At 31.0% G+C, this 26,240-nt stretch overlaps 5 protein-coding genes across 9 annotated transcripts in view; 3 read left to right on the forward strand and 2 right to left on the reverse strand.

Annotated features, from left to right (window-relative positions):
• LOC120153640 (26S proteasome regulatory subunit 4 homolog A) lies at positions 1-20,352 on the reverse strand. 3 transcript variants are annotated; one of them, XM_039165551.1, is made up of 8 exons: positions 19,815-20,352; positions 19,118-19,363; positions 18,558-18,727; positions 18,271-18,487; positions 18,029-18,169; positions 17,312-17,403; positions 9,587-9,597; positions 1-13 (listed from the first exon to the last, which is right to left on the reverse strand). In XM_039165551.1, the coding sequence occupies exons 1-6, from the start codon at positions 20,295-20,297 to the stop codon at positions 17,320-17,322; spliced, it is 1,341 nt and encodes a 446-aa protein (XP_039021482.1). In that variant the 5' UTR covers positions 20,298-20,352; the 3' UTR covers positions 1-13; positions 9,587-9,597; positions 17,312-17,319. The 3 variants fall into 3 exon arrangements, with proteins under 3 accessions (XP_039021482.1, XP_039021483.1, XP_039021481.1); XM_039165552.1 differs by lacking the exons at positions 1-13; positions 9,587-9,597 and adding an exon at positions 15,828-15,838; XM_039165550.1 differs by lacking the exons at positions 1-13; positions 9,587-9,597 and having other exon boundaries at positions 17,222-17,403.
• On the forward strand, positions 1,449-2,475 carry LOC120153642. Its single transcript, XM_039165556.1, has 2 exons — positions 1,449-1,922; positions 2,261-2,475. Exons 1-2 carry the CDS (start codon positions 1,596-1,598, stop codon positions 2,312-2,314), a joined length of 381 nt encoding a protein of 126 aa, XP_039021487.1. The 5' UTR covers positions 1,449-1,595; the 3' UTR covers positions 2,315-2,475.
• LOC120153638 (transcription factor PIF1-like) lies at positions 7,094-10,406 on the forward strand. 2 transcript variants are annotated; one of them, XM_039165548.1, is made up of 6 exons: positions 7,094-7,921; positions 9,021-9,119; positions 9,218-9,283; positions 9,400-9,465; positions 9,764-10,128; positions 10,257-10,406. In XM_039165548.1, exons 1-6 carry the CDS (start codon positions 7,112-7,114, stop codon positions 10,321-10,323), a joined length of 1,473 nt encoding a protein of 490 aa, XP_039021479.1. In that variant the 5' UTR covers positions 7,094-7,111; the 3' UTR covers positions 10,324-10,406. The 2 variants fall into 2 exon arrangements, with proteins under 2 accessions (XP_039021479.1, XP_039021480.1); XM_039165549.1 differs by having other exon boundaries at positions 9,764-10,111; positions 10,261-10,406.
• LOC120153641 (zinc finger HIT domain-containing protein 3) overlaps positions 12,214-26,240 on the reverse strand; it is a 26,787-nt gene continuing 12,760 nt past the window's right edge. Inside the window, exons 1-9 of one of the 2 annotated variants that reach the window (XM_039165553.1) lie at positions 15,399-15,447; positions 15,217-15,316; positions 15,095-15,126; positions 14,639-14,680; positions 14,049-14,168; positions 13,485-13,571; positions 12,671-12,759; positions 12,532-12,582; positions 12,214-12,375 (exon numbers count right to left, since the gene is read on the reverse strand). In XM_039165553.1, the coding sequence (XP_039021484.1) occupies positions 12,352-12,375; positions 12,532-12,582; positions 12,671-12,759; positions 13,485-13,571; positions 14,049-14,168; positions 14,639-14,680; positions 15,095-15,126; positions 15,217-15,296 (525 nt within the window). In that variant the 5' untranslated portion in view covers positions 15,297-15,316; positions 15,399-15,447 and the 3' untranslated portion in view covers positions 12,214-12,351. Of the gene's footprint in view, positions 12,376-12,531; positions 12,583-12,670; positions 12,760-13,484; positions 13,572-14,048; positions 14,169-14,638; positions 14,681-15,094; positions 15,127-15,216; positions 15,317-15,398; positions 15,448-26,240 lie in introns of those variants that run through there. The other variant, XM_039165555.1, reaches the window with a different exon arrangement.
• Positions 25,953-26,240, forward strand: part of LOC120153637 — a 7,413-nt gene continuing 7,125 nt past the window's right edge. The window contains 2 exon segments of the mRNA XM_039165547.1: positions 25,953-26,008; positions 26,142-26,188. The gene's annotated coding sequence lies outside the window, so the exon portion shown is untranslated.

A 26,240-nucleotide genomic window follows, 5' to 3' on the forward strand; every position in this document is an offset into this window, starting at 1 on the left:
CACTCAGCCAGCCCTTTTCCATCTGAACCGATGCACACCTGAAGCACCACCACCAACCACCAAACGAGGCCTATAAAAAAATCATCGTCAGCAGCTAGAACCATCCAAGTAAGAAACTGAAGAGCAAAATTTAAAAAGGAAGTTAGAGAAGAGTAGGAATGATCATTTACCCATATCTGTTCACAGATTTAATTAACGGTCCAAACTCTTGATGTAACAAAACTTTCTATTCCAGCAAATGATCAACAATAGGGAGAATCAAAGAATGAGCCCAAATTGAAGCCACAAATTCATTGAACCAATTGTGTATTTCTTCTGGCATCTAAAGGAGTTTGGGGCAGCTAGTTTCAACATGCCCTATCATCCTGCATAAATAAACAAACCATAGGGGGTCTGTTCATAACTAAACGATACTTCAAAACCCCATCCCGTTCTTCAAATCATTTTCATTCCTCAAGGGTTGCCTTATATCTTGTCTAGGCGTGTAAATGAGTGAGAATTGAACGAACGAGATTGTGTTTGTGTTCGTTTATTTATTTTTTAAAGTGTTCATGTTTGGTATGTGTCCGTTTAAATTTTTAATATGATGTATGTGTTCATTTATTTATTTTTAAAAGTGTTCGTGTTTGGTTCGTTTAACATTAACAAACAAATTTGTTTAACGTTCTTTTAATTTTCAGTAGCCAACACTCTTTTGTTATTGTTTTACTTGCGAATCAAAGAAAAAGGATTAAATAATGTCACTAATCCTTAAATTTTTTATATTTCACAGTTTAAACTCTAAAAATTATCTTATGTTCAATTTAGTCCTTATATTTATCAATATTTAAAATATAAAAAGTTAAAAAAATGAGAATTAGATAATCGAGTTTATAAATGAGCCAATAAACAAACTTATTCGTGAACATAAGCGAAACTGAATACACATGTTTGTATTCATTGTTTATTAAATAAATATAAAAAATTTATATATACTATTTATTTAACTTAATAAATGAAGATAAACCAATATGTTCATTTACACCTCGAATCTAGTATAATCTTGCCGTATGCACATAAAATTGCTCAAAAAGTTCTGTGGCGGCCCCTAACATCGTAATCTAAAAAAATTCCCATAACATTACCCAGGTTCATCGCTAAATTGAATGCATTTCACATTAATACCACGTTTGGTAAGAATATTATTTAGGGTAAACTATGCAAATAGTCACTAATATTTGAGTAAATTTTTATTTTCACCACTGATATTTCAAAAGCCACAAATTAATCACTAACATTATCGTTTGTTACAAATTGATCGCTCGACGCTACCGGCTATTACTGTAAGTAACGGAAAGCTAACATAGAATGTTAACTACTGATTTAATACTTTTGACCATTATTTTGACATACTCTTCTCTTTCATCTCCATACTTCTTTTTAACTCAAAATCCACCATTTTTTTTTCTTTTCTTCTTCAATCTTTATGCTCACGCTATAGGATAAACAAAAAAAAAGTTGTCCATCCCACAACTCTCTTTGTCTCGTGCAAACCTCCCAACTACTCAATTTCTTTCTTCATTCAAAAACCGATACTGAACTAACACAAGGATTTAATGCCGAAGCGAAGAAAATCAGACGAAGGGGAAACATCAACGGCGGACAAGGTAGTGACCGTACTTTCATCAGTAGAGAAAGATACGCCCTTAAAGAAACCAACGCATATAAAGAAGGGGGAGAACAAAGACGATCTGGTGGATGAAAGTCCTTTGAGATCTATATTTTGTTTAAAAAGGATCGTCGACATGAAGCGCGTTGAGGAGCCTGAGGATTGCTTTATTCTTGATCTTAACTCTTTCAATCTCGATGACGTTGCGAAGCTCTCCGCCGCCAATGACAGTGATGTTGATAAAGAACTCTCTGTAGTCGCCGAGCGTGGCCAGGTTTTTGTTATTTAAACTCAATTTTTTGCTAATATATTTGCCGAGGAAATTCACACTTTTAATTAAAAAATAAAACTTGCTCGGGACTGTACCAAAGGCTTCAAAATTAGTTTAATTTTGACACTGAAGGAATCAAAATAGAGTTTTGATTTAACTTCAATTCATTGTATAGAGGAAATTCATAGTTTTTAGACTTGAATTGAACAAGAAGTTCAAAATTAGTTTAATTTAGTTCTCTGGGTAGTGTTATTTTCCTGGAAATTGTACCAAAAAGCTATGATCTTTAGTTTTTTTGTTATTTTAACTTTGTTCTTGATGTTGTTTTATGAGGCCTGCAGAGATTATCCACATTCAAGGCATCTTTGTTTCTAGAGATTATCCACGTTCAATAGAAATCAGCTGTTAACACGCCATGTCAAAATGAAAATTGAAGAAGATTGAAGAAGAAAGACAAATGAAAGATTTTGAAAGAAGTATAGAGATGAGAGAGTGGAGATGGAAGAGAAAGGTAGGTCAAAACAACAGTTAACTTGCTTTTGTCACAGGGTCATTAACGTTGAGGGATCAATTTATAACAAACGATAATATTAGTGACTGATTTGTAACTTTTAAAACACTAGTGATAGAAATAAAAATTTACTCAAATATTAATGACTAATTACGTAGTTTACCCTATTATTTATTACTTATACTTGAGTACATTTCAATACATTAATTAGCGATAAATTATTTTTATGATTTTTTGATCACTCTACTTAATTCAAATAAAATAAGATAAAAATTTATAAAGTGATTTCAGCTAAAAGAATTTTTGTCCTTATAAATTATGAGTTTATTTGGAAGACTCTATTTGAATATAAGTCATGAGTCTATATAATATACGTGTGTTGTCAATAATTAAGAAATATTTTAAAAATATATTAATTTATAACCATTCGAGACTAGTAACAAAATTGAAGAAATAAATATTATTTATTTTTAATATATATTACTTGTGAGTGCCCTACATATCGGATGATGAGTTTGATGTTGAGTTACATCTCCAATCAATTGATATTGACTTTAAATGTATCTTTGAGCTTGAAATCATTATATATAATTATATAATAATTTGAAAGTACAAAACGATCCAAATCAAATTCGGGCGATTTTATCGAAATTTATCGATCTAGCATATTTTCGGGTGATATGTGCCTTCGCGAGGTTTGTCCGAGCTGATACTACATAAGGAAAGACACATATGACATATCACGACTTAATTGAAACTGTGACATATATTGACAAGGCACGGATCGTCATCCGCACCTTAGCATTTAAAAAAAATATGCTTTAAAAAATTAAAAAAATACAACTATAGGGACTAACATCATAATTTAATACATATTAATTTCATGAATTGAAGAGTTTAATGGGATTAATTTATATAGACATATTGGAGTGTTTATGTTATATTTTTTTGATAATGTGTATAAAAGTTCAAATGTATATTTTTTGATAATGTGTTTAGCTTATGTTTTCATGAGTTGTCTTTTATCGTTTTCATTACAATTTTTTTTACAATTATATACATATAATTTAATAAGAAGTTAATAAATTATTATTTGTTCAACTTTTTAGTTACCTCAAATCAATCCAAAAAATAAAAGTAAAAAAATAATTGGGTTAAGGTAGAAAAGGTGTTTTTTTTGCGTATAAAGGTGTGCAAAATCGGACAGTTCTTGGTTTAATTTACTTAATTTCCTTCTTGGTGTTCTATATGCTAAAATTTTGTAATTTTCTCTATTAAATTGGTACCATTTTTTTTTATTAATCTAAGTTGGTACCGTTTACTTCTAAATATTAACGCAATACATGAAATTGAATTATACTGTACCAACTTTCATTTATGGTTGTCATAATTGGATGGTTTTTTTCCCTCTTGTTTCAGAATTGGATGGTTGTCATTTCCTCATGTTCGTAGCTGAACCAGTTTTTGTATAATTCAAATCTTTATAGCTAATACAGAGATGGTAATAGGGAGAGCATGTGTAGATCTTTGTTCATGTTAGCATGAAAACATCTTGATGATAATTTGTTCATGTTTTGCATTTGAAAGAGAGATCATACCCCAATTATTTTCACTTTTTATTTTTTGGATTGATATAAAATAACTTAAAAATTAAATAAATAATAATTTGTTAATTTCTTATTACATTCATATGCATATAATTAAAATAAAAATATAATGAAAACGATCGAAGATAATTCATGACTTAAATACATTGTCAAGAAATACACCTTTTAGCTTTTATCCCACATTATCAAGAAACATAACATAAACACTTCAATATATCTATATAAACTAACCCCATTAAATATACTTCAACTCATGAAACTAATATGTATTATAATTACGATGTTAATCCTTATAGATTTCATTTTTATTTAAATATTAAGGCGCGGACCTCAATTTCCTGTGTTCAGAGAGTATGCCACAATGTGAAGGGACAGTCCCTATAATTAAGGGACTGCTTGTATCTTATCCGTCCACCATCCTAACTGCCCCGCCCCCACAATTACCTACACATATTTGAAAATAATGATGATGAAATAAATTTTAAATTTTTTTATTTAAATAGAATCGGTTAGTTTTATTTAAAAGAAGATAAAATAGTTAAAATTATAATAAATATTTAATATAAATTAAATACATAATTTGTTATAATTGTTTCTTATAAAATAATATTTTAATTAGTACATATCATAATAAACCATAAATACATACTAAAACATATATTTTATAAACCCTAAAAGTTTTGTTTTATAAGAGATGTCTTTCTATTTTATAAATAAAACAAGGATAAACTACACGTTTAATATCTAAACTATTATTTTTATTCTATTGTGATACTTAATTTTTTTTTTTTCAAAATCATATCTAACGTTTAGTTTAGATTTTATTTTGATATATGTCCATTTAAAATTTAACAGTAATGTTAACTTATCACCATAAGATAATATCACGTCATCGTTGAAAAAATATCACATTAATAGTTCAATTGATTTTTTAACTGTGAGATCAAATTTAAACTAAACGTTAAGTATGATTTAAGAAAAATAAAGTTTAAATATCCAAAAATAATAATTTATATACTAAATAGAGGTGGGTATACGGCTACCCGTCCGTTTAGCCTGCGGGTTTTGACGGTGCGAGTTTAAACGGAGTGGTTTGAAAAACCCACAATTATAAACAGTTTTGAATTTTAAAGCTCATAGCCCGTCCATTTAACTCGCGGGTTAAACAGACTTACCCGCGACCAGTTAAATAAAAAAAATTAAATGTTTTAAATGTAATAAAAAATAATGTTATAATTTGATACACCTTTAAAAATGATCTAGTAACTTGAAAAGGAAGGTAGCACCGTCAAAAAAATAAATAATATTTAAATTTTATTTTAAATAGCTGAAAATGATTATAAAATAATATTTTTTAATTTTTAATCATTAATATATATATATATAACGATATAATTACTTTAACTCAAATTTAAAAAAAATATTCACTTATATCACCAAATTGAAAAACAAATAAAATATGAAGACACATAAGTGTCTGGAAGCAAAAATTTAAACAGAAAAATTCAACAAAATTAAACATTATACCAATATAACAAATTTTCTTTTATAAAAGTCTTTAAAAGTTGAAAAGTATATTTTTAATTTTTTCTTTTATTTTTCTTTCTTATTTTTTAATCCAAATATCACGTGTCATATGATATATTATTATAATATCACGTGACTTTTTATAATTAAAGAACAAAATGAATAACATACTTCATGAAAAAAAATAAAAATAAAAATTAAATAAAAAAATATTTAAATACCAAAGTGATAATGATGTTAAATTTTATAAGACTAAATACTATATAAATCTTTTAATTTTTATTTTTTTAAATGAAGAATATTTTGATACATTGTAAATGAAAAAAAAAATATTAAACAACGGTAGAATTATGATAAATGCTCTAATAAATTTAAGAACTACAATGGTTATAAGTAACATCATATTTATAGGTAATTTATTTTATTTTTCTATAAAATTCTTTAAGTTTATTTTCTTTAAAATTTTATAAATTTTAAATTAAACGGGTTATTGCGGGCTTCGCGAGTTACCCGCAGTTATACCCATTAAACCCGCGAATTTAACGGTCCGGGCTAAAAAACTCGCAATTTAAACGAGCTTCAATTTTGATGTCCAAAACCCGCACGAATCATAAGTTAAACAGGTAGCCCGCAGGCCTTAACTCATATACCTAACTCTAATACTAAACATGTGATTTACCTAGTACCATATAACTTGTTATTCACCTTTTATATCATGTAAGGTAGCAACATGCCTAAATATTCGTGCTCTTGAAAGACAATTGGGTTGAAACCATTACTTACTGAGTTAGAAAAATCGTTTTCGTTTTTATAACACTTATTTTAATTAATAAATCAACAAATTTGATAAAATGACTAATTAAAAAATAAAAAATAAAAAATACTATATCGAAAGGAGAAAAATTGAATCAAAAATACTTTAAAAGAAAAAGTGGGGAATAATAAATAAAGTAATGGTTCACATATTCACAAAATTCCACTTGGTTTAGTCTTTTTCTTTATATTATTAGAAGGGATGGGCAGATGAACACTCCCTCCCCCCCCCTGCCCAAAAAAATATTTGGGACTGCCTGAGCCTGCAATTGACATTTAAAACACTAAAAGGGAAAAAAAAATTCTTCTCTTGGCTCTCTGTTTATTAACATTGCGAAGAAGGCATATAATACAACGTTAAGGGAGGTTTGTCTCTTCACCATGAATTTTTATTTTCATTTTACCTTTTCCCTGCAAGCTTTTCAACCTCAATGGCAGTTGCAGAAAAAGCATCAGCCAAGATAACACTCGCTTTTACGTTGGTATTTTTCAGAAGAAAAGGAAACAGTTCTCGAATTTTACAGTATTAAGAAAGATGGTGGAGAGGATGAATCACTGCTTACCTGATTTTGAAATGGAAGACGATTATCCAATTCCTTCATCTTCTACTTCAGCTCGCCCTAAGAGACCTTCCATGTAAGCTCATACTTTCGTTTTTTTGCTTAATCTACTATTGGGGGAAATTGTGATTTGATGTACGGATGAAATTGCGAAGCAGACCGGAAGATGGAATCATGGAGCTTTTGTGGGAAAACGGTCAAGTTGTTATGCAGAGCCAAAAAAACCAAACATCTTTCAAGAAGTCTCCGACGTTCAAATTCCAAGGCGCCGGCCAATCAGCTCCTAGAGAGATCAAAGCGTCTTCATTGTCCCATCAGCAGCAACAGCAATCGGTTACCGATCATCTCTTCATGCAAGAAGATGAAATGGCTCCGTGGCTTCAATATCCTCTCAACGACGCCAACTTCGACCACGATTTCGGCGCTGATCTCCTCTATCCTTCCGCCGTGGCCTCCGTTCCTCCGCTCGAAAGAGTTTATCAAGTTCCTGGTTCGGCTGCGGCGACAGCTTCTAGGCCCCCGATGCCGCCTCCAAGTAGGAATGAGTTGGAATCGACAAGGATCCATAACTTTGTTCACTTCTCCAGGCATAAAACGGCGAGGGCGGAGCAATCTCAACCGTCGAATTTGAAGAGCCTAGTGAGGGAACCGACGGTCGTCGATTCCAGCCATACTCCGGCGATGGCTCCCGAATCGGGCTCCTCCCAGGCCATGCCAAGCAAGACCGAGACGGCATCTGGCGGAAACAACAACAATGCCAGCGCCAACATGGGTGCTGCTCCAGTTGCCAACACGAGATCAGCTGGCGTCACCAGGGGTGCCAACAAGGACAATTTAGCCACGTGCAAGGTCAAGGTGACATCACCACCTAAAGGCTACAGTCCCAGCGGACCCAGCCCCGAACCTACGGCTCAAAAGGCGGCCCCGGCTGAGGATCGGAAGCGTAAAGGAAGAGAACCGGGTGAAGCCGAATGTCAGAGCGAGGTTAGTTTTTTTTGGAATTGAAGAGGAAAGAAACAACAAAGTTAACTTTACATCTTGCTTAAGCTAAGCTTGTCATCATCTAGAGCGAGGTTAGTTTATTAGAGTAAAATTGTTTCCTCGCTTCTCCGCTAACGTGCGCCGCAGTTGTTGCGTACTGTTTGATAAATATACACGTGTCATCATTATCGAGTTATGATATGACACCTCTATGACATTAATTGGAGTGGGAAGGGAAGGGAAGGTCAACACGGATTTGATGACGGGAGGGAGAGGATTAAAAAGAAATTAGACAAAAGAGTGGGGGTTTAAATTTAAAATAAGATTATTTTTGGATTAATGGCGCGTATCACGGGACTGGGATTTACCTTCCCCATTTCACCCCTGATTGTCAGTTATCTTTTGGATTGTTTTTGCTCTTGGGATTCTTTTGTTGCTTAAAACATTCTTCAGGGTTTAGCTTAACTTCATTCTGCATTATCAAGGTGTTCAAACTTTTAATTCAGTCAAATTAAATGAGTTAAAATTAAATTAAATTGATTTTTTTTATTCATTAATTAAATTAAAATATTTTTGAAAATTATTAATCCAATTGAACAAAATTGAGCTAAGTCAACCAATTTTCGAATTAACTAAAATTTGTTGTAAATATTTTTTAGTTAGATTAATTTGGTTTAATAAGGTGTTTTTTGTTTGAGTTAAAATTTAATTAGGTCTTAAAAGTTTAATAGGTCCAGTAATAGTTTGGTTGAAAAATAGTTAGGCGTTGATCCTTAATGAATTTGAGATTAAAATATATATTTAATATTTTTCGCTAATTCAGTTAATTAATTGATCTTAAATTAAATTAACCGATAATCAAATTTTTAAAATTTTCTTAAATGTTAATCAATCTAACATTTAATTACTTGATTGATTAATTGAACTAATGTGAAATGTCTTTTAATTTGACAAAAATGTTATTTTTACATCATGTTCTACATGTATATGTTGGGAACTAAAAATGGATTTAATTATAGAAGCATCAACCTTTATTTCTTTTTCTTCTTTATACCAAACTTCCTATCTTGCTTTTTTACTGTTAATTTTATTGTTGACAAAGGATGCTGAGTTTGAATGCGCTGACACAAAGAAGAAACCACGTGGATCCACGTCTACAAAAAGATCTCGTACAGCGGAGGTCCATAACCTCTCAGAAAGGGTTAGATTTCATCAAAACTATAGTACTGTTGATGAATTTGGCATTCATGTGTAATCGCATTCCCTAGTTTAGAGGTGTAATATGCCATTCATGTGCAGAGACGGAGAGATAGGATAAATGAAAAGATGAAGGCTTTGCAAGAACTTATACCTCGTTGCAACAAGGTTTGTCATGAGTATCATCTTCCTTTATATCAGCACTTACCATTGAGGATTTGCTTTTCCTGATTTAGTTATTTCTCTCTCTATCGTTATTAACTTCGCATATTCCCGAGTCTCAGTCAGACAAAGCATCAATGCTGGATGAGGCAATTGAATACCTTAAATCACTTCAGTTGCAAGTTCAGGTAATCGTTTGCTTAATGTTAATGACATGCATTTAGATTATATAGCCTATCAGATGATGTTTGTACTATGAAAAAATGGGTTATGGTCCTTTTGAGGAATCTCGTTTTATAGATTGTAGACAATAAGAGTGACTTTGAGTTAAATGCTAGGGCACTAGGAAGCCCTTAACAGTCTTTTACTCTCTTTTTCATTATTGTTTATGGAACTGTTCAATGTACTCAAGTAATGACCATTGTTTTATATCTTACGGAATGAGCTTGTGGAATATATTTGAGACTAGATTTAACTTTTTTGTAGATGATGACCATGAGCTGTGGCATGGTCCCAATGATGTTTCCCGGTATTCAGCAATACATGCCAACAATGGGAATGGGACTTGGGATGGGCATGGATATGGGAATAAGTAGGCCAATGATGCCGTTTCCCGATGTCTTGGCCGGCTTGGGATTACCAACATCAACTGCTGCAGCACATTTGGGCCCAAGGTTTCCTATGCCACAACCAGTTCCGACTTCAGATCCATCAAGAACCCAACCGAACAACCAGCCAGATGCAATGCTAAACCCGTTCGGCATCCAAAACCCGAACCAGCCACAAGTTCCAAATTTGGCTGGTCCTGATCACCGGTATCTCAGTCTTCAACAGGTGCAAATACTCCCTCCAAATGTAATTTATAATTTTATCATTTCTATAGAAAATCTTCCCCCAATGTGTGATCTAACCAGCTCAATCAGATTGAGATCAGAAACTTTTGATGAGTACGAAGTATTGATTACGAATTTCAACTTTTACAGAGTCAAGCAACGGCCCAGCCAAGTTCCATTAAACCTAGTACCAGCCCGGCTGAGAATTCTTGAAAATCACAAATCAGGTGCGTGCGTTCTTCTATGGTTGTACATTATTAAAAGATGGTTGCTGAAAACATTGTGTAGATGGCAAATGAGAAGACAGCAAATGCCATGAACCCCCTCTAATATACTTCATGATTAGGGTCTGCCTGCATAAGTTTACCAAGTATACAGAACTCGAATTGTACACTGAAATGGTCTAATCATGGATGATTTCTAATAAACTATTTTGGATGTTGATCCAGTGTTTCTTAAGCATCTCTTTTCAATCCACAACATTTTCCTATGAATTGCAGGTTGACAATTATCCATGGACACTATCTGGATAAGGTTTTGGCCTTTCTAAAGTGCTGTAAAGAGAACATTAGCTAACATGTAAATTATTATTCCACCATTGGAAATAATTTCTTTGCGAGTTCTGATTCTCTTTTTTGTCCCCCGCCCCTCCATTTTCACCAGATTTTTATTATGATTGTAATACATAAGGTATATATAGTTATTTTGTTTAGTTTCAGCAGGGATGTAAATATTCAATTAGAAAGTTGCAGAGCATCTTAAAATAAATTGCTTTAGCCTTCAGGTTTCAAACTTGTAGACTCCCCAGCTGTCTTCTGATCCTAAAAAAGATGCAAAGGAGAGAAGGCTCTATGTTCCCTTTACAATTTTTTGTTTTGTTCAGTTTCAGCTTATGTTGAACTTTGCCCCAATTCTCTGAACCTTAAAAAAGGTGAAATGAAGAATGGTCATTGTTGCCATTTTTTGTATTATCTTTTTCAGTGCAACTTGAGGTTTGGGACAATGTTCTCCAATAAAGGCACGCCCACCAATCATCCCTCAACCAAGAGAAGCCGACATCTCCATCAACCAACCAAGAGATGCCGACATCTTCATCCACACGTATCGACATATCCATCCATGGGTATGAACTATAAGCTAAAGAAAATGGGCTCACATTAGGGTATAAAAGAAACAAGACATCACAAGCTACTCGAATTTAATTCGATTAACACTCGATTTGAATGAACTCAACTCAACTTGAATTTTTAACGAGTTAAAACGAACTACTAAATACCCGACTTAAAAAACTCGCAAACAACTCGAAAAAAAATATTAAAATTTTAATAATATAGACATTTATATGCTTTTATAAAAAAATACAATACAAATTTTCATGCATTTATAGCTCAAATTTGGGTTTGTGTTAAAGCTTAAATCAAACTCAAATTTAAACTTAAATCGAACTCAAGTTCAATCAAATTTTAAATTTTTTTCGAGCTCGTGTTAAACTTCAATTTTTAATTTCGAGTTGAACTTAACTTTAAACTTATCAAGTCGAACTCAACAATAATCGGCTCGCTCACGTATTCATTAGGCTAAGCGAATACGTAATAGAGAGAATCTTTTTTTTTTTTGAAAGTATGATAGAGATAACTGAAAGTGTAGGCCAGGATTGTATGGGCAAATCTGAAACATGTCAGAAGATCGCAGATAATGAGACAAAGAAGAAAAGTCTGTGCACAATTTGGAACGTTGACCGACATTCTACGACAAAGAGAACAAAAGGGGTCTATATTCAGTTCATTGTATGACAATGATAGGCCCTACTAGGAGGACTTGAGCCCTATTTTAGCAGGTTGCTGGATTCGGAATGATCATTTTTTACATATTTGAAATATCTTATCTCATAAAGTCTGAGTTTTCACAATGATTGTTAAAAAAACATTCTCATAAACAAACCTGATCTTGATGCAATACAACAGTGTGTTGGAACAGTTAAGGAATGTATGGGGATCTATTGTAACAAGCAAAGGCCATTGCAGACATTTTCATTGAGACATAAACGAACACGAGATGCACAACATGAGAAAAATATGTATAACAGTTGATCAAATACTTATAGAAACATCAACCACTGACCAGGCTCGGACGGCAGGACAAGTTTTTCATATGAACTCGCAACAAAACTTGGACATAACTATGTTGACATCGATGTATTCGGAATGAGAACTTCAGAGGCCTTTGTAAAATACAATGTGGTCATGGATTGATCGCAGATAGGATCTGATAACAAAGAAGACAATGGTAGTTTAACTTTGGATAATACCAAATTCTGATCAGCAACTATCTGCTAATCATATGGAAATCAAACAGGCACACAAGAACATATGAATTTCATTAAAGTAGATGTAGAACTAAAGGATTGCATTAGTAAAATACCTTATCACTGAAAATGCGGAAAACATCCACTCCCATAGCTTTGTCAAGTTCCTAACAAAAAGCAAAACCAGATTTAGTAGGCATGTGAACATCAGCAAAAGGGAATCTCAGTTTTTCAAGTAGGAAGAACAGAACTGACATTCAATGCGTCTGGGGAGCTATCAATATTAGATATGAGTTTTTGAAGATGTTCATCCTTCAAGGCTTCACGGACTTCATCAGAAGAAGCTGCATGACGAACATGGTAGATTTAAACAGTTGTGTGAAGGGATTTAATCAGTTTTCGCCTCAAGGCAGTTTTATCTAAAGGTTTTCTGGCTCTAAGATAATATAGATCAAGAAAACATTTGATTATACAAATAGTCATCTTAAGCTGGATCTCATTCAAGCTTCTACAGTACATATAAATCAGGGGCAGAACGAAACCTAGAGAATCAATTAGCTGACGTGGATAAACTTTTTGGGGCCAGGTGTAAAAACTTCATGCAAGCCAAATCTAGCTAAAAGCAACGTACTCGGCCTACTATAAAACGCAATAATTATTCTACTAAAGTCTACCACAATGCCTTTGGCACATCCTTTTAATGCATTATGACCATTGAATCATCTATAATTACCATTAAAAATTTGAAATTGCTAAGAGATTTCAGTATTTCTCCCATGAATATGTTGAATTCTTATAGAAAACGCATTTTCTAAAGGAAATTTCAAACTGTTCAGCCTTTTTCATGTTCTTATATTTCCATGTTAATTACTAACATTATGACAAAGCTTTCCATCATACTTTTTGAATTTTACTGCACTTGAAGATCTTAATTGTGTTTGCAACTATCAACATGCTAGCACATAAACTATTATAAGGAGTGGAAATTTTTTCCAAACATTTTACCAATCACTGTAATGGAGTTTTCATTAAAATACATGAGCTAGGATTAGATTATTAAAAAAAATACCAATAGCCTGCATCTGCATTATTTGTAGCACTTCACTTGGGTCATCAACTTCTAGTTTTCTTTCCACCTGAAATCCTGGATTAACACCTAATAGATACGAAACAAACAACAATAGAACATTTGAGCTTTTGAAGGTTCCAGGAAAAGAAAAGGAGGGCTTGAATAAGTTGTTTGAGTTGGGATGATCTCCAAAAATTCATTGAAAATTTAGACATTGTAACATTTCAAGCAAGCAAACGTAAATCATGTTTCCTTTGCCCAGCCTTTAAAACCATAAAAGTACTCCCTTGCATGTATATAACAAAAAGCATTTGGTTTTAAAAGCAATGGTAGCTTTCATTGATGAGAAGTCTTGATGAAGATTCTTAAGGAATGTTAATAGATATTGAAGTTCATAATATAGCACACTTGAACAAGGTTCAAACATTATAGCAGACAATTCACTAGGATAATGATTCATCAAAAGATGGTTATATAATTATATTTACCAAATACAGTGTTTGAATTTATATACTATGGAATTAAATCATTCAAAAACAAGCAATTGATGAACAGAGTGCTTACTGGATCTTCCTTCAGATAATTCTGGCTTGACACTGGGGATCACCGCATCATTAGTGGACTCCGGCTTCACACTAGTTGTTACAACATCATTAACAGACGCTGAGTTCACATTAGGGGTTCCTGCAGTATTCAGACGCAACAGTTTTAAATTAGATCACTCTGGGACGACAGAGAAACGGCCAACTTCAGCTAGAAACCATCATTTTTTTATGCTGGCTTCCAGAAATAGACTCCTTAGCTAAGTTATTCTCTGGTTAAAGTAAACCCAACTTGAGTTGAAATACATATCAGTTATATTCGCAGTTGATTTCCAGTTACTTAAACCTCAGTATGGATTACTGAACAGACAAAAAGAGGAGTGCTGATGTTATATATTAGTACAGCAAAAGAGAAATCCTAAATTTATCACAAGAAAAGCAACCCCAAGGCCACAACCTCGGTATGAAATAACTTTTTACCTCTCAGAATGTACCAATCTATAAAAAAGATATTTTAGGAACATCAAATACATTAAAAGCACGAGCATCATTAAAGAGAAAAAAAGAAGCATGGTATTGACCGAGAAACATGAGTTGAGGCAAAGTTCTCACCAGATTTTTCTTGTGTGGACTCCGGCTTCACACAGGGGGTTTCTGCATCATTCATAAAAGATATCAGCTCCCATTTCTAATATCACAGGTGACAATGCCAACTTATGACATCAGCTCCAGGATGCTAGTAGGTTAAAAGGACAATAAACCCAAAAATTTCCTTATAATCTTTGTGTACAAAACTTGACCGTAAACCATTGGTTCAGTTCTTTAAGGCAACACATATTCAACTTCACCAAAATGTTTCCTTGCTGTTGCTAAAGAAAAAAGTATAACGTATGCGAAGCTAATCTATTTACATAATACAAGATGATGAGAAAGCATTAACCCAAGAAACACCCGTAATGTAAAGCAAATGGATGAAGCAAAGTTCAAATATTTATCAACATACGTGAAGAAAAGATCGAATCGAATTATGGAGGGAGGAGAAAAGAGAAGAAATTGTGGGTATCATACCTTTATGTGTCTTGAAACATGCCAGAGAACAACTAAAAAATGGAAAGTGTAAAATAAACAAATACAGCCACAAATGAAAACAGTTAAAAGAAGAGGAAACGGAAGGGAACTGAAGAACTTACTACGGAACAAGACAAGAGGGACACTTGTACTTAGACTGAGCTTGGTTGCAAACTTGACACTGCCTTGAAGAACCACCCATTTTTATTTTTCCCCTCTTCCCTAAATAACAAAGCGCGGAACCCTTAATTAACGCAAAAGAGAATAGTAGCACAGTTATTGATTGGAGAAGGAAGAAAGGAAAGAGGATTGCGGAGCTGAGACGACTGCCTCGACTGTCAGTTCTGCTTTCTTCTTCTCTCCAAATATCTAAGATTTTTCTTAGTAATGTAGAAGCGTTGTAGATCGACTCAAGTGCGGCCGTGCTCAGGATTCAACTATTGGAGAAAATAATTGAAAAGGAATTTTGTTTTTATTATGTTCTTTTTTTCCCCTTCTTGAAAACCTCTGGAAATTTTTAGAGTTTTACAGTTTCGTAGTTGCAATAAAAATTGGAGGTCTTCGATTAAAGTTTTAATTGAAAATGGATTGTTTAAATGTTTTTAATTAAATTCTTTAAATTTTATTTTAAAAAATTAAATCAAATTAAAACAAAATTAATTTTTAAAATCAAATCCAATTCTACATACATCTATCAATTTTTATAAAAAGAAAAAAGTAGTATGTCCACTAATATAACATTTACTACCAATAAACTACTAATTAATATTGAAATTTGAAGAGAAATTAATTGATGAAATGTTGAAGAATATTTATATTATCTATTTTTTTATGAATTCAAACTCTGATAATATATTTTTTATTTAATAAAAATATTGAAACAAAGAGAATATCGAAAATGATTGTTTTTTTTAAAGAGGGTACTTTGTATTAAGATGAATAACAAAGTACACCACTTCAAGGACCTCATTAAAAAACATCCCTAATCCTAAATGGAGAAAAAATAGAAAAAAAAGTGTATGTTGTGGTGGTAAAACAAACACACATAACATTGTAACATCATTTGGGCCAAATCTACGGCCAACCACAAACTCTTAACCAACACAGATAACCAACAGAAAGAATAGATTACACACTAAGAAATATACTCCTACAGCAAACTAGAAGAAAGCCTTAGCATCAGAACGAAACAACACCGACGCCCTGAGCTTGTTCAGAGGCACACCACTTAGAAATAGATATACACTTGCAGAAGGCTCGGACAAGGACCGGAACACACTACCATGGATCGAGAACTTCTCAATACTGACCATCATGCCCAAACAGAAAACCACACACTTTAGATCCCAAAAAAAGAGAACACCAAACACACGAACACCCTAATCCAAATAGCTCCAAATTAAACACCCAAAAAAACACGAAGAAACTCCAACCCGAAATCCATCAACTTTCCTCAAAACGCATAAACTATACTATAATAAATGGAACTTCTAAAAACCTAAAGCTACTGAAAACAGACACGGGCTAGCCAATATGGGATGTCTCTCTCGAAAATGATTGTTGAGAACAGTAATTATTCTTAATATCATAAAATATAAATAATAAAACAAATATAGAAGATAAAAAAAATCATTAAATTTTATTTTAATCGATACGTGCCATTCTACTTTCGTGATATGGAAAAATTTCGGCTACACACTTATATCAGTGAAAAAATATGAAATGTGCGACTAAACTATAATAATCTTGTTGAATTTTACAACCAACTAAATTTTTAATTAAAATTTTCAATTCTATATTGATTTGTGATGATTTCAAGAAAAGGTAATAATAAAAAAAAAGTTATTCCAAAATTATTTTTTAATAATTAATAATATAATACTTTTATAAAATATTTAAAGTTAATAAAATAAATTAACATAAACTTTTGGATAATATTTGAAAAAATAATTTTTATTAATTTGTATTGTTAATTATTAATTTTTTAAAATTATTTACTGAAATAACAATCATCTTAACCAAATACTCCTTTTCTTTATTCTCACTCCAGGCTGAGATATTATTGGTATATTAAAAAGGAAAGCACGCTTAAAGCAGAAACAAGTCTTCTTGTAAATGTCTTAAAGGTTTATAACATTTGTAGGCTTCAAATTGCTAAAAAAGAAGAAAAGATAGAATCCAGAATTACAAAAGTAAATATGACTTAAACCAAACCACAAGTTGTTCTACATATAAAGTCCTTCTGGAACCCCTTCTTTCTTTTTAAACATCACCTTTTCCTTGGCCTTCTTAAAGTCTGCATGTGTCACCTGAAACAATGCATCTTTTAAAATCAAACGCTTCACAAACAAACTTACTTTATATGATATATAGGAGATCCCTTCACTGCTTTTGCATCTATATTCTCACTGTATATTATAAGTAGGTTACCGATATGAGAGTGAAGCATTCAACTTGCAGGAAGGGAATTCAATACAGTTTCTTAATGACCTTTGTAGCTTGCAGTGCCAAAAGTTTTGACAATATAGTTTACATTTTTTTTTCTCACTCAAATATAGCTTTCAGCATCTATTTCTTCTAGTGTAACAGAATATTTCCGTAATGAATTCTTTTTCCCTCTCACTAATAATGAATATATAGCATTATTTCCGAGCATCATACGGAAAAAACTATAAGAGATAGCAGGATTAGATGCATGAATGTATGCATGGCAATTTGCAAAAGATTTGCAATTATACATGCTTATCGAGAATGTAACCTTGTGTTGAACTTGTATGGGGTTGTAAATCTATTAATCTGGTTTCAGTTCTATTACCTATGGATCAAATGTGCAATTTTGTATATTTATGCTTAATATTTTAGATAATAGACCTGCATATATTATAAGAAAAGAGGGGCAAGCACTTTCTTTATTATGAATTTAACAAGTCTAACCTTCATGCGTCGCTCTCTTAAAGCAAGCAAACCAGCCTCAGTACAAATTGCCTTTATATCAGCTCCAGAGAACTCATCTTTAGTCATCACAAATTCTTCCAAGTTCACATCATCAGCCAATGTCATCTTTGATGTGTGTATCTGTGGTCCAAAGATTAGAAAGAACAAAACTTTATGGTACACGAGAATAATGAAACATATTTGATACAGAGAATCAACACTATCATGAGATAATCACATACCTGGAAAATGCGCCTCCTTGTTTTGATGTCGGGTAGAGGGAATTCAATCTTCCTATCAATTCGACCAGGACGAAGCAAAGCCGGATCAAGACTTTCAATTCGATTTGTGGCAAGAATCACTTTGACATCTCCTCTTGAATCGAAGCCATCTAATTGGTTCAGCAACTCCAACATGGTCCTCTGAATTTCACGTTCACCACCAGAATGTGCATCATACCTGTACGACAGATTGATGTGAAAGATACCAAGTGTATATCCATCAAGGCATAACTGTTACACCAACTTACCTCTTAGTACCAACTGCATCGATTTCATCAATGAAGACAATAGAAGGGGAAAGGTCATCGGCAACTCTGAAGAGTTCCCTAACTAACTTGGGACCATCTCCCAAGTACTTTTGAATTAATTCACTGCCAACGACACGTAAGAAAGTTGCTGATGTAGAATTAGCCACAGCCTGAAAGAAAATAAATTGACATGACAAAATCAGATCTAACTTTATACAACAAAAGATCCATATAAGTGATGTAAGAGTGTAAATTTTGAACACAATATATGATCAAAATAAATAACATTTTCATAGTGCATCCGAAATCTTCAAGTTCGTGTCTCCATGCTGTTCCTCTGCTCTGACTTTTGGAAGCTTATCATGCCCAAAACATCACACTTATGTCTATACTCTAGACATAACATGTTCAATCTCTTAATAAAAAAAGAGATAAATTTAAAACGGAGGGGTAGGGATAGCACACAGATTCAATGAATAATTACTAAAGACAGCTGTGCATTGAAAGGGAATAAAAAATAAAAACATTTACAGCTAGAAATTGAAGACGTTAAGATGCACCTTTGCAAGCAAGGTCTTGCCCGTCCCAGGCTCCCCATACAAGATAACTCCTTTTGGAGGCTTTATACCAATGTCCTCATATAGTTCAGGATGGGTAAGAGGGAGCTCAACTGCCTCTTTAATCTCCTGTATCTGAGCATCCAAACCTCCAATATCGGCATAAGATTCCAAAGGAGCCTTTTCAACCTTCATCACTGATACCATGGGATCTACATCATCTTGCAGAAGTCCAACAACAGAAAGAACCTGAGTACAATATCCATTGCATAAATTCAGGTAAGAAAAAATGGATGCAAAACCCTCAAATAAAAGATTTGTATACTAGTATTTTGGACCAGCACTCTGAGATGTTACATCCCATGCTTGAGCTCGTTGAACCCATTTAAGAATAAAACAAGTAACCAAAATTTCATCTTTCTAAAGCTCGTGAATTTATCTAAAGTAATAATGCATAACAAAAACCCAGTTATCAATTTCCCAAGAATTCTCTCACATAAGATATTAACCCAATCATCATTCTAAATTGCAGCACTGATCCTAAATTTTATATATATACCACAATAGATCAGTGTCCTTTCAGATGAAATAATACTTCAGTTTATTTTCCTTTAACAATCTCAGATCAGAAACCCTAAAACTAAAACTAAAAATAAAAAATAAACAAAAAAAACCCAGTAAGCTTAAGGCTTTAATTTACCTTATTGTGCATCAAAATAGCACATCCAGGCTCCAACTGATCCTTATCCACAAAAGATAAAATCCCAACATAATACTCCGGCCCAACTGACGACGAAACAATCGCATGATTCTCATCGATCAGCTCCTCCAAATTACCCACGCTCATGGGTGATCCTCTCAAATCGTCGACTTTAGATCTATCTTCCTCGGCTTTCTCTTCCTGCGGCTTGAGCCGTTCCTGATTAGCAACGAACTCTTCTTCCATAAGCAAATAGTCCTTGACCCGCTCCAGTTTCAACAGCCGGAGCTTACACTTAGTATGCGGCGTCACAGTCGGGATACGAGCCGCCGCTTCGGGTCCTTTCTGTTTTCGTTGCTTGCGACCCACCCTGGCTGGGGGTGCCGCCGGCTCAAATTTCTTCTCCTTCTTATCAGAGCCATCCTGTTTTCGGTCCCCAGGAAAGCCTTGTCGATTCAGACCGCCGGGTGTTCCTTGACCCATGATTTAGGGTTACTTCGAACAAGATTTCGATTATTTTTTGTGGTTGAAATGATGGGGTTTCTTTTAAAACAGAGAAAGGGTTCTTATTTATTAATTATTGACTTAATGAACAGTTTGGTCCTAAACATATAGAGAACTTTCATTTTGGTCCCTTAGTCCTGACCCATGTGTTAGAAAAAGCGACTAATATCTTGAGCCAATAAAATTGGCTCACATATTATTTAGATGTATATTATTAAAATTCATCTCTAATATTTAATTAAATAATTATTTTTATATTCTTTTAAAATATTTTTGTCTAATACTTTATTTTAAATTAAAAATTTAACTAAATTAATCGATTAATAATCAACATTTATCATTAATATGATAAATCTCATATGTTTAGAATATTAATATAATATCATCCACACAGTCTCGATTGTTTTCTCTTCTTTTGATTTGTTTTACAATCTGTCATTTCCATATTCATTACATAGATGATTGTGCCATACGGTGAAATATACAATGTTGAAAATCAAAATATTTTACATAAATAAGACATTTTAATGGTTAATAAAATTATTTTTTTCAAAATTTTGGATTCAAACATTATGTATACAGAAATATAAACGTTTTAATATCAAATGATTAAATTTTTTAAATAATATCACATTATATTCACTTAGATAAATAAAAAAATCAAAATATACGTTATCCTAATTTATTAGCTCTTCAAATGTTGGGTTCGAAAAGGTAAATTGGGTTTCAATCAATTGGATCATGCAATTTTGCCTAAATCAGTCCGGCCTATGAAATTTGGGCGTATTCCGTCACTGATCGGTCTAGCTCGGGTCGTAATTGTTTTTAATTTGTAATTACAATTTGAAAGCCGCGTAACATATTGCAGATTCTTATGATACGTGGATTCAAATTTTAAAATTATTATTCATTACGGATACAAATATAGTTTTTGTTTTTATTATTTGAATTTAATTTTTGGTTATAAAATCCAAATATATATTTTTCTAATAATATCTATATCTTATTCATCCAATTTTTTAGTAAATTTGAATCTGTGCAAAATCAAATATTTTACATTTAATTTATAATTTTAAATTTAAATTTTTATATATTTATATATTTGATGAATAATAATAATAAATTTGAATTTAAACAAGAAGATCTAATTTATGTATAAAATTAAATTCAAATTTTTTAGATACATTTATGAATTCAAATTTAAACAATTCAAAAATTATATATATTCAATCGTCACAATTTTTAAACCTAATTGGATATGTCAATTAAAGGGGGCAAATCAATGAGTTCGAGTCAAGTTATTATGGATTTGGACTAATTAGATTCAGAACCTTTCGAGTTTATGTAGTTGATTCTGGTTTTTTTTTTTTTGAATTTAGATTTTTTGTGTTTATTTTTTTCTTGATTAAGTTCTTTTAAGTTCAAGTTAGGATTTTTTTAAAATTTTAAATATTTACATATATATATATATATATATATTAATAAATCATATCTATAATATAACAAGGTACCAAAACAAAAATCCTAATTATATCATGTTTGTATTTCTCTATCTGATATATAGGTGTATACTTCGGTTAATTGACACATCATAAATATGAACAAGTGTTGAGTACATTGCATAAGAAAGGTGTTGAGTGCAAAAATAAGATATATTAGATTAATTTGAGAGAATTTATATTTGAATTTTAGAGATAATATTATTATGATATAATAAATATGAGGACAGTCATAAACAGTAATACGAATCATAAACATAAATAAAAGACGAATATTAAAATCTCAAACGTGAAAGCGGGGTGCTAAATTACCATATTTTTTTTTGTGTTGTGTGCGTATATATATAAGCTTTGCTGTTTTCTTAACTCTCTGGCTTTGTTATTCGACTGATTTCCGACAACAAATGGGAATGAAGCAGGTTTTAAATAGTATTCGTACTCACGTTTTCGGTCACGTCGCATCGCATTTATCACGATTACGGATAAAACGGATGCTATTACGGTCAATTCGGATATTGCGATCGTGTTTTTTTTAAATGAGCTGAATTTTTTAATAAAAAACTTTTTTTAATTTAAAAAATTAAAAAAGGGAATAATAACGGAATTGTGATCGCTATTGCCGCGATTGACCGTGATCCTTTAAATAGCGGTTGTGATCCGTCGTTATTGGTGTGATCCCGCTTCACACCGTTATTTTTCGTTATAGTGGTTTTTGACACCACCGCGACCGTGATATAACGGCTGCGATACTACTATTCGAACGCTATTTGAAAATCGAAAGGAAGTAGTGATGTCTGTCATCAGTTAGCTGCTGATGATGAAGTGGTCGAGAATCGGGTATTCATCGCAGGTAGTTTACATGTACAAATGAAGCTTTTTTTTTTCTTTTTTTTCTCTGTAATATCGGTAGTGATTTAAAAGTAGGTACAAAGATTTTGAGTCTATCTGCGAAAGCAAAACCCTAAATAAAATGGAAACCTAACAGCTGTTGTGCATGTCAGTCGGTAAAAAGCCATTTGCTGCCTAGCTTTTCCATCAATGTTGCTCAACCCTAAATTAAGTTTGGTTTCAGGATTCGCTGACAACCAAGCTCATAGTAGGTCATCTCATTAATGAAAATATTTAAGATTTGTTTAATGTAAAATATTTTTTAAAAAATATTTTTATCATTTTTCAGTGTTTGGTTGAAGAAAAACTGGTTGATTAATGTAAAACATTTTCATGGTCAAAAGAATTTATGAACTTTTCACCTCAAAAAATAAATACTCAAAATAATTTTATTTTATGAATTTCATATTAATAAAATATTTTAATATCATTTTAATCAAAATATTAATTATTAAAATATTTAAAATATATTTATTAATATTTATAATAATATAATATAATATTTTTAATATTATAATAAAATAATCAATTATATTATAATAATATAAGATATTATATTATATTATATTTTAATAATATATAATATATTATTAATAAAATTTATATTATTTATTAATTTCATAGAAATAATATTATTAAATTATTAATAATGAATATTATTATTTATATATTTAATATTAATATAATCATATAATAATATTTTAATAAAGATATTTAAAATATACGAATTATATTTTTAAAATATAATATAACAATATTACTTTAATAAATAATTAATATAATTTATAATATTTTTATTTTAATAAAATATACCAATATTAATATTTTTATTAATAAAATTATAAAAATAATATTCTAATAATAAACAAATTATTTTAATATTTTAAAAATAATAATATTAAGTTTTATGATAAATAATATTATTTATTGTATTTTAATATTTGTAATAAATAATTTTAAAAAAATTAATCAACTAGTGAAAAAAGGGTTTAAACATAGTATTTCAAACATCGTAAAACGTTTTTCAAAAAATATTTTTTAGAAAATGTAATTCATTCTACGAAAAATATTTTTTATAAAAAGTTTTCAGTGAAATAAACGAATCCTAATAGTAAAATGAGAGATTGTGTTTTTATAATATTAGGGATGATGTTTCCTTGTAAAACTTTATTTAATTTTATATGATTAAATTTTAAATTATAATATAAAATTAAGACATTTGATTTAAATATATAACCCATAGTCCTAATCTTAAGGTGAAATTCCATAACACCTTCCTTTATCTGAAATTAAGAGTGCGTAAAATTTCATTCAATTAGAAAAATAATCAGATCCAAAATTTGTAGATTTGATAATATTAAAAAAATATATAAATAAAATTTGAATGATAAAATATGATTCATAAATTTGACCAACTTATATTTTTTAATTCGATTCAATTCAACTCAATCAAATATTACTACAAAATAACTAGGTAACTACAATTCTTATTTTAACAATAAATTTACTCTTTTTACATCTAATCTTTAACTTTACATTTTATTCAATTTGATCTTTTATTATTTTTTTTTATTATTTCTCCTCATCAATTACTTGATTACTTTATAATCTCATCAATACTTTGTCTCAAAATACATTTTTTGAAAAATAAAATTACAATTATATTTTAAATCTTTATCATATTTTCTTTATTAATTTAAGGCTTAATATAAAGAAGGTTGTCCAAACTGACAAATTATACTTCTTTTCTTATTTTGGTATCTATTTTTTTTTCTCAATGTAAGTGTCTAATTTTTCAATTAACATTTTAAATGTTTACGTCGTAACAATTATTAAAAAAATTCGTTATATGAAATGTGTTGCGTTTATATTTTTTAATTTTTTTAAAAATCAAAATATTACTACTTTAAAAAAAATCTAAAAGCAAACATGAAATGGCTGCCTGTCTCTCCACTAATCCACTGCAGCAGAGCATAAATGAAGGCAGCCGGCGATGACTCCATAGCAGCAACACATCATAGCGAAGTAAAGTCTGAAGGCGGCCGGCGTTAAATTTAATATTTTATAGGATTCCCGTCTGTGATTAGTAATTAGCATTTAGGGAAAGTTATACGGTACGACACTTTAACATAATATTAAAATAAAATATTATTGATTTTGTTATTGTTTAAATAATAAAATCGGTAAAAAATTATTGGTAATATTATTATTTTTAACTAAACATTATTTTTTAATATTTTCGATCATTTTTTAGCGTCTAATAATATTTTCGGTAATTTTTTTGAAAATCCGATTAAAATGCTCAATAATAATAAAATCGATCATTTTTAGCGCCTAATAATATTTCCGGTAGCGCTTTTTTTAGTCGTATATTAAGGCTGTCGCACGTGATCATTCTCTAGATTTAGGATTGAGTAATTGAAATTTTAGAGATTTAAATTTAGACATTTGAGAATTTAGGGGTTGAGGCGATAACAAGGGTGATGGTCGGTCAGTAAGTGGATGACGATAAATAAATAATTGTTCGATGACGGAGGCGGTGGCCAGAGATATCAACGACAATAAAAGGATTAAAATTAGAGATTTTAGGGATTTTGATTTTTTTAAAAATAGATTATTTTTAAAAATAAATGTTTTTTAATTTTTTTTAAAAAATAAAATTTTAATATATATATAAAATATATATCATATAACGAGATTTTTTAACGATTATCACATACCAGACAATTAAAATGATAATATTAGTAACGTTAGTTATTTATATTAACTTAAAAAAATTTAAACATCTAAATGAGAATGATGTATAGTTTAAATAATTATTTTGTATTGATCTTTAATTTAATAAAATTAATTATTATATCTTTCAATATCAAATCTCAACCTATATATAATATATAATCACATTTTTTGTTCTCAAATGAAATAACACATATTATATAACAAAAGTAAGCAAACGGTCCAAACCTAACAAAAAGCATGTTCCAAAGCTAATAAAGAAAAATATACTTTATTAAAAGAAATTCAGAAAATTTGGGAGGGCGATCGATGAAAGGGAGAGAAAAGCAAACTCAACCAAACTACAAATACCCGAGCTCCACGTAGGATATAATATATATATATTTATTATAGAAAAAACAGTTACAGTTATTTAAAACTGAACAAGGTTAAAAGAAAATAGAGTAATATTTTAACAATGAGTATTTATTTAATAATAATAATAATAATAATAATTTAAAGCGAAGCTTAATTCTTGGTAATGTCAGCTCTGGCAGGTTCGATAATCGAGATTCACCAGCTGCAGCCGTGAGCCTCGCTCTCTTCTCCACCATTACCGATTTCTCATCTTTATCGATATTTTTTCTGCTTTCGGTTTTTCTATGTTCTTTTATTTTTTGTAATGTTTGCCTCTCTCGATCCAAGCTGAAAAGATTATCAGCTCAAGGACTCGAACACATGGATTTTATAAAGCAAATCAATATTCAGGTACTGCTTTTCCCCCTCCAATATGTCTAATTTCATTTTATTTTTAAATTTT

This window comes from Hibiscus syriacus, unplaced genomic scaffold (assembly GCF_006381635.1).
Source record: "Hibiscus syriacus cultivar Baekdansim isolate YM2019G1 unplaced genomic scaffold, ASM638163v2 tig00111101_pilon, whole genome shotgun sequence".
NCBI lineage: Eukaryota > Viridiplantae > Streptophyta > Magnoliopsida > Malvales > Malvaceae > Hibiscus > Hibiscus syriacus.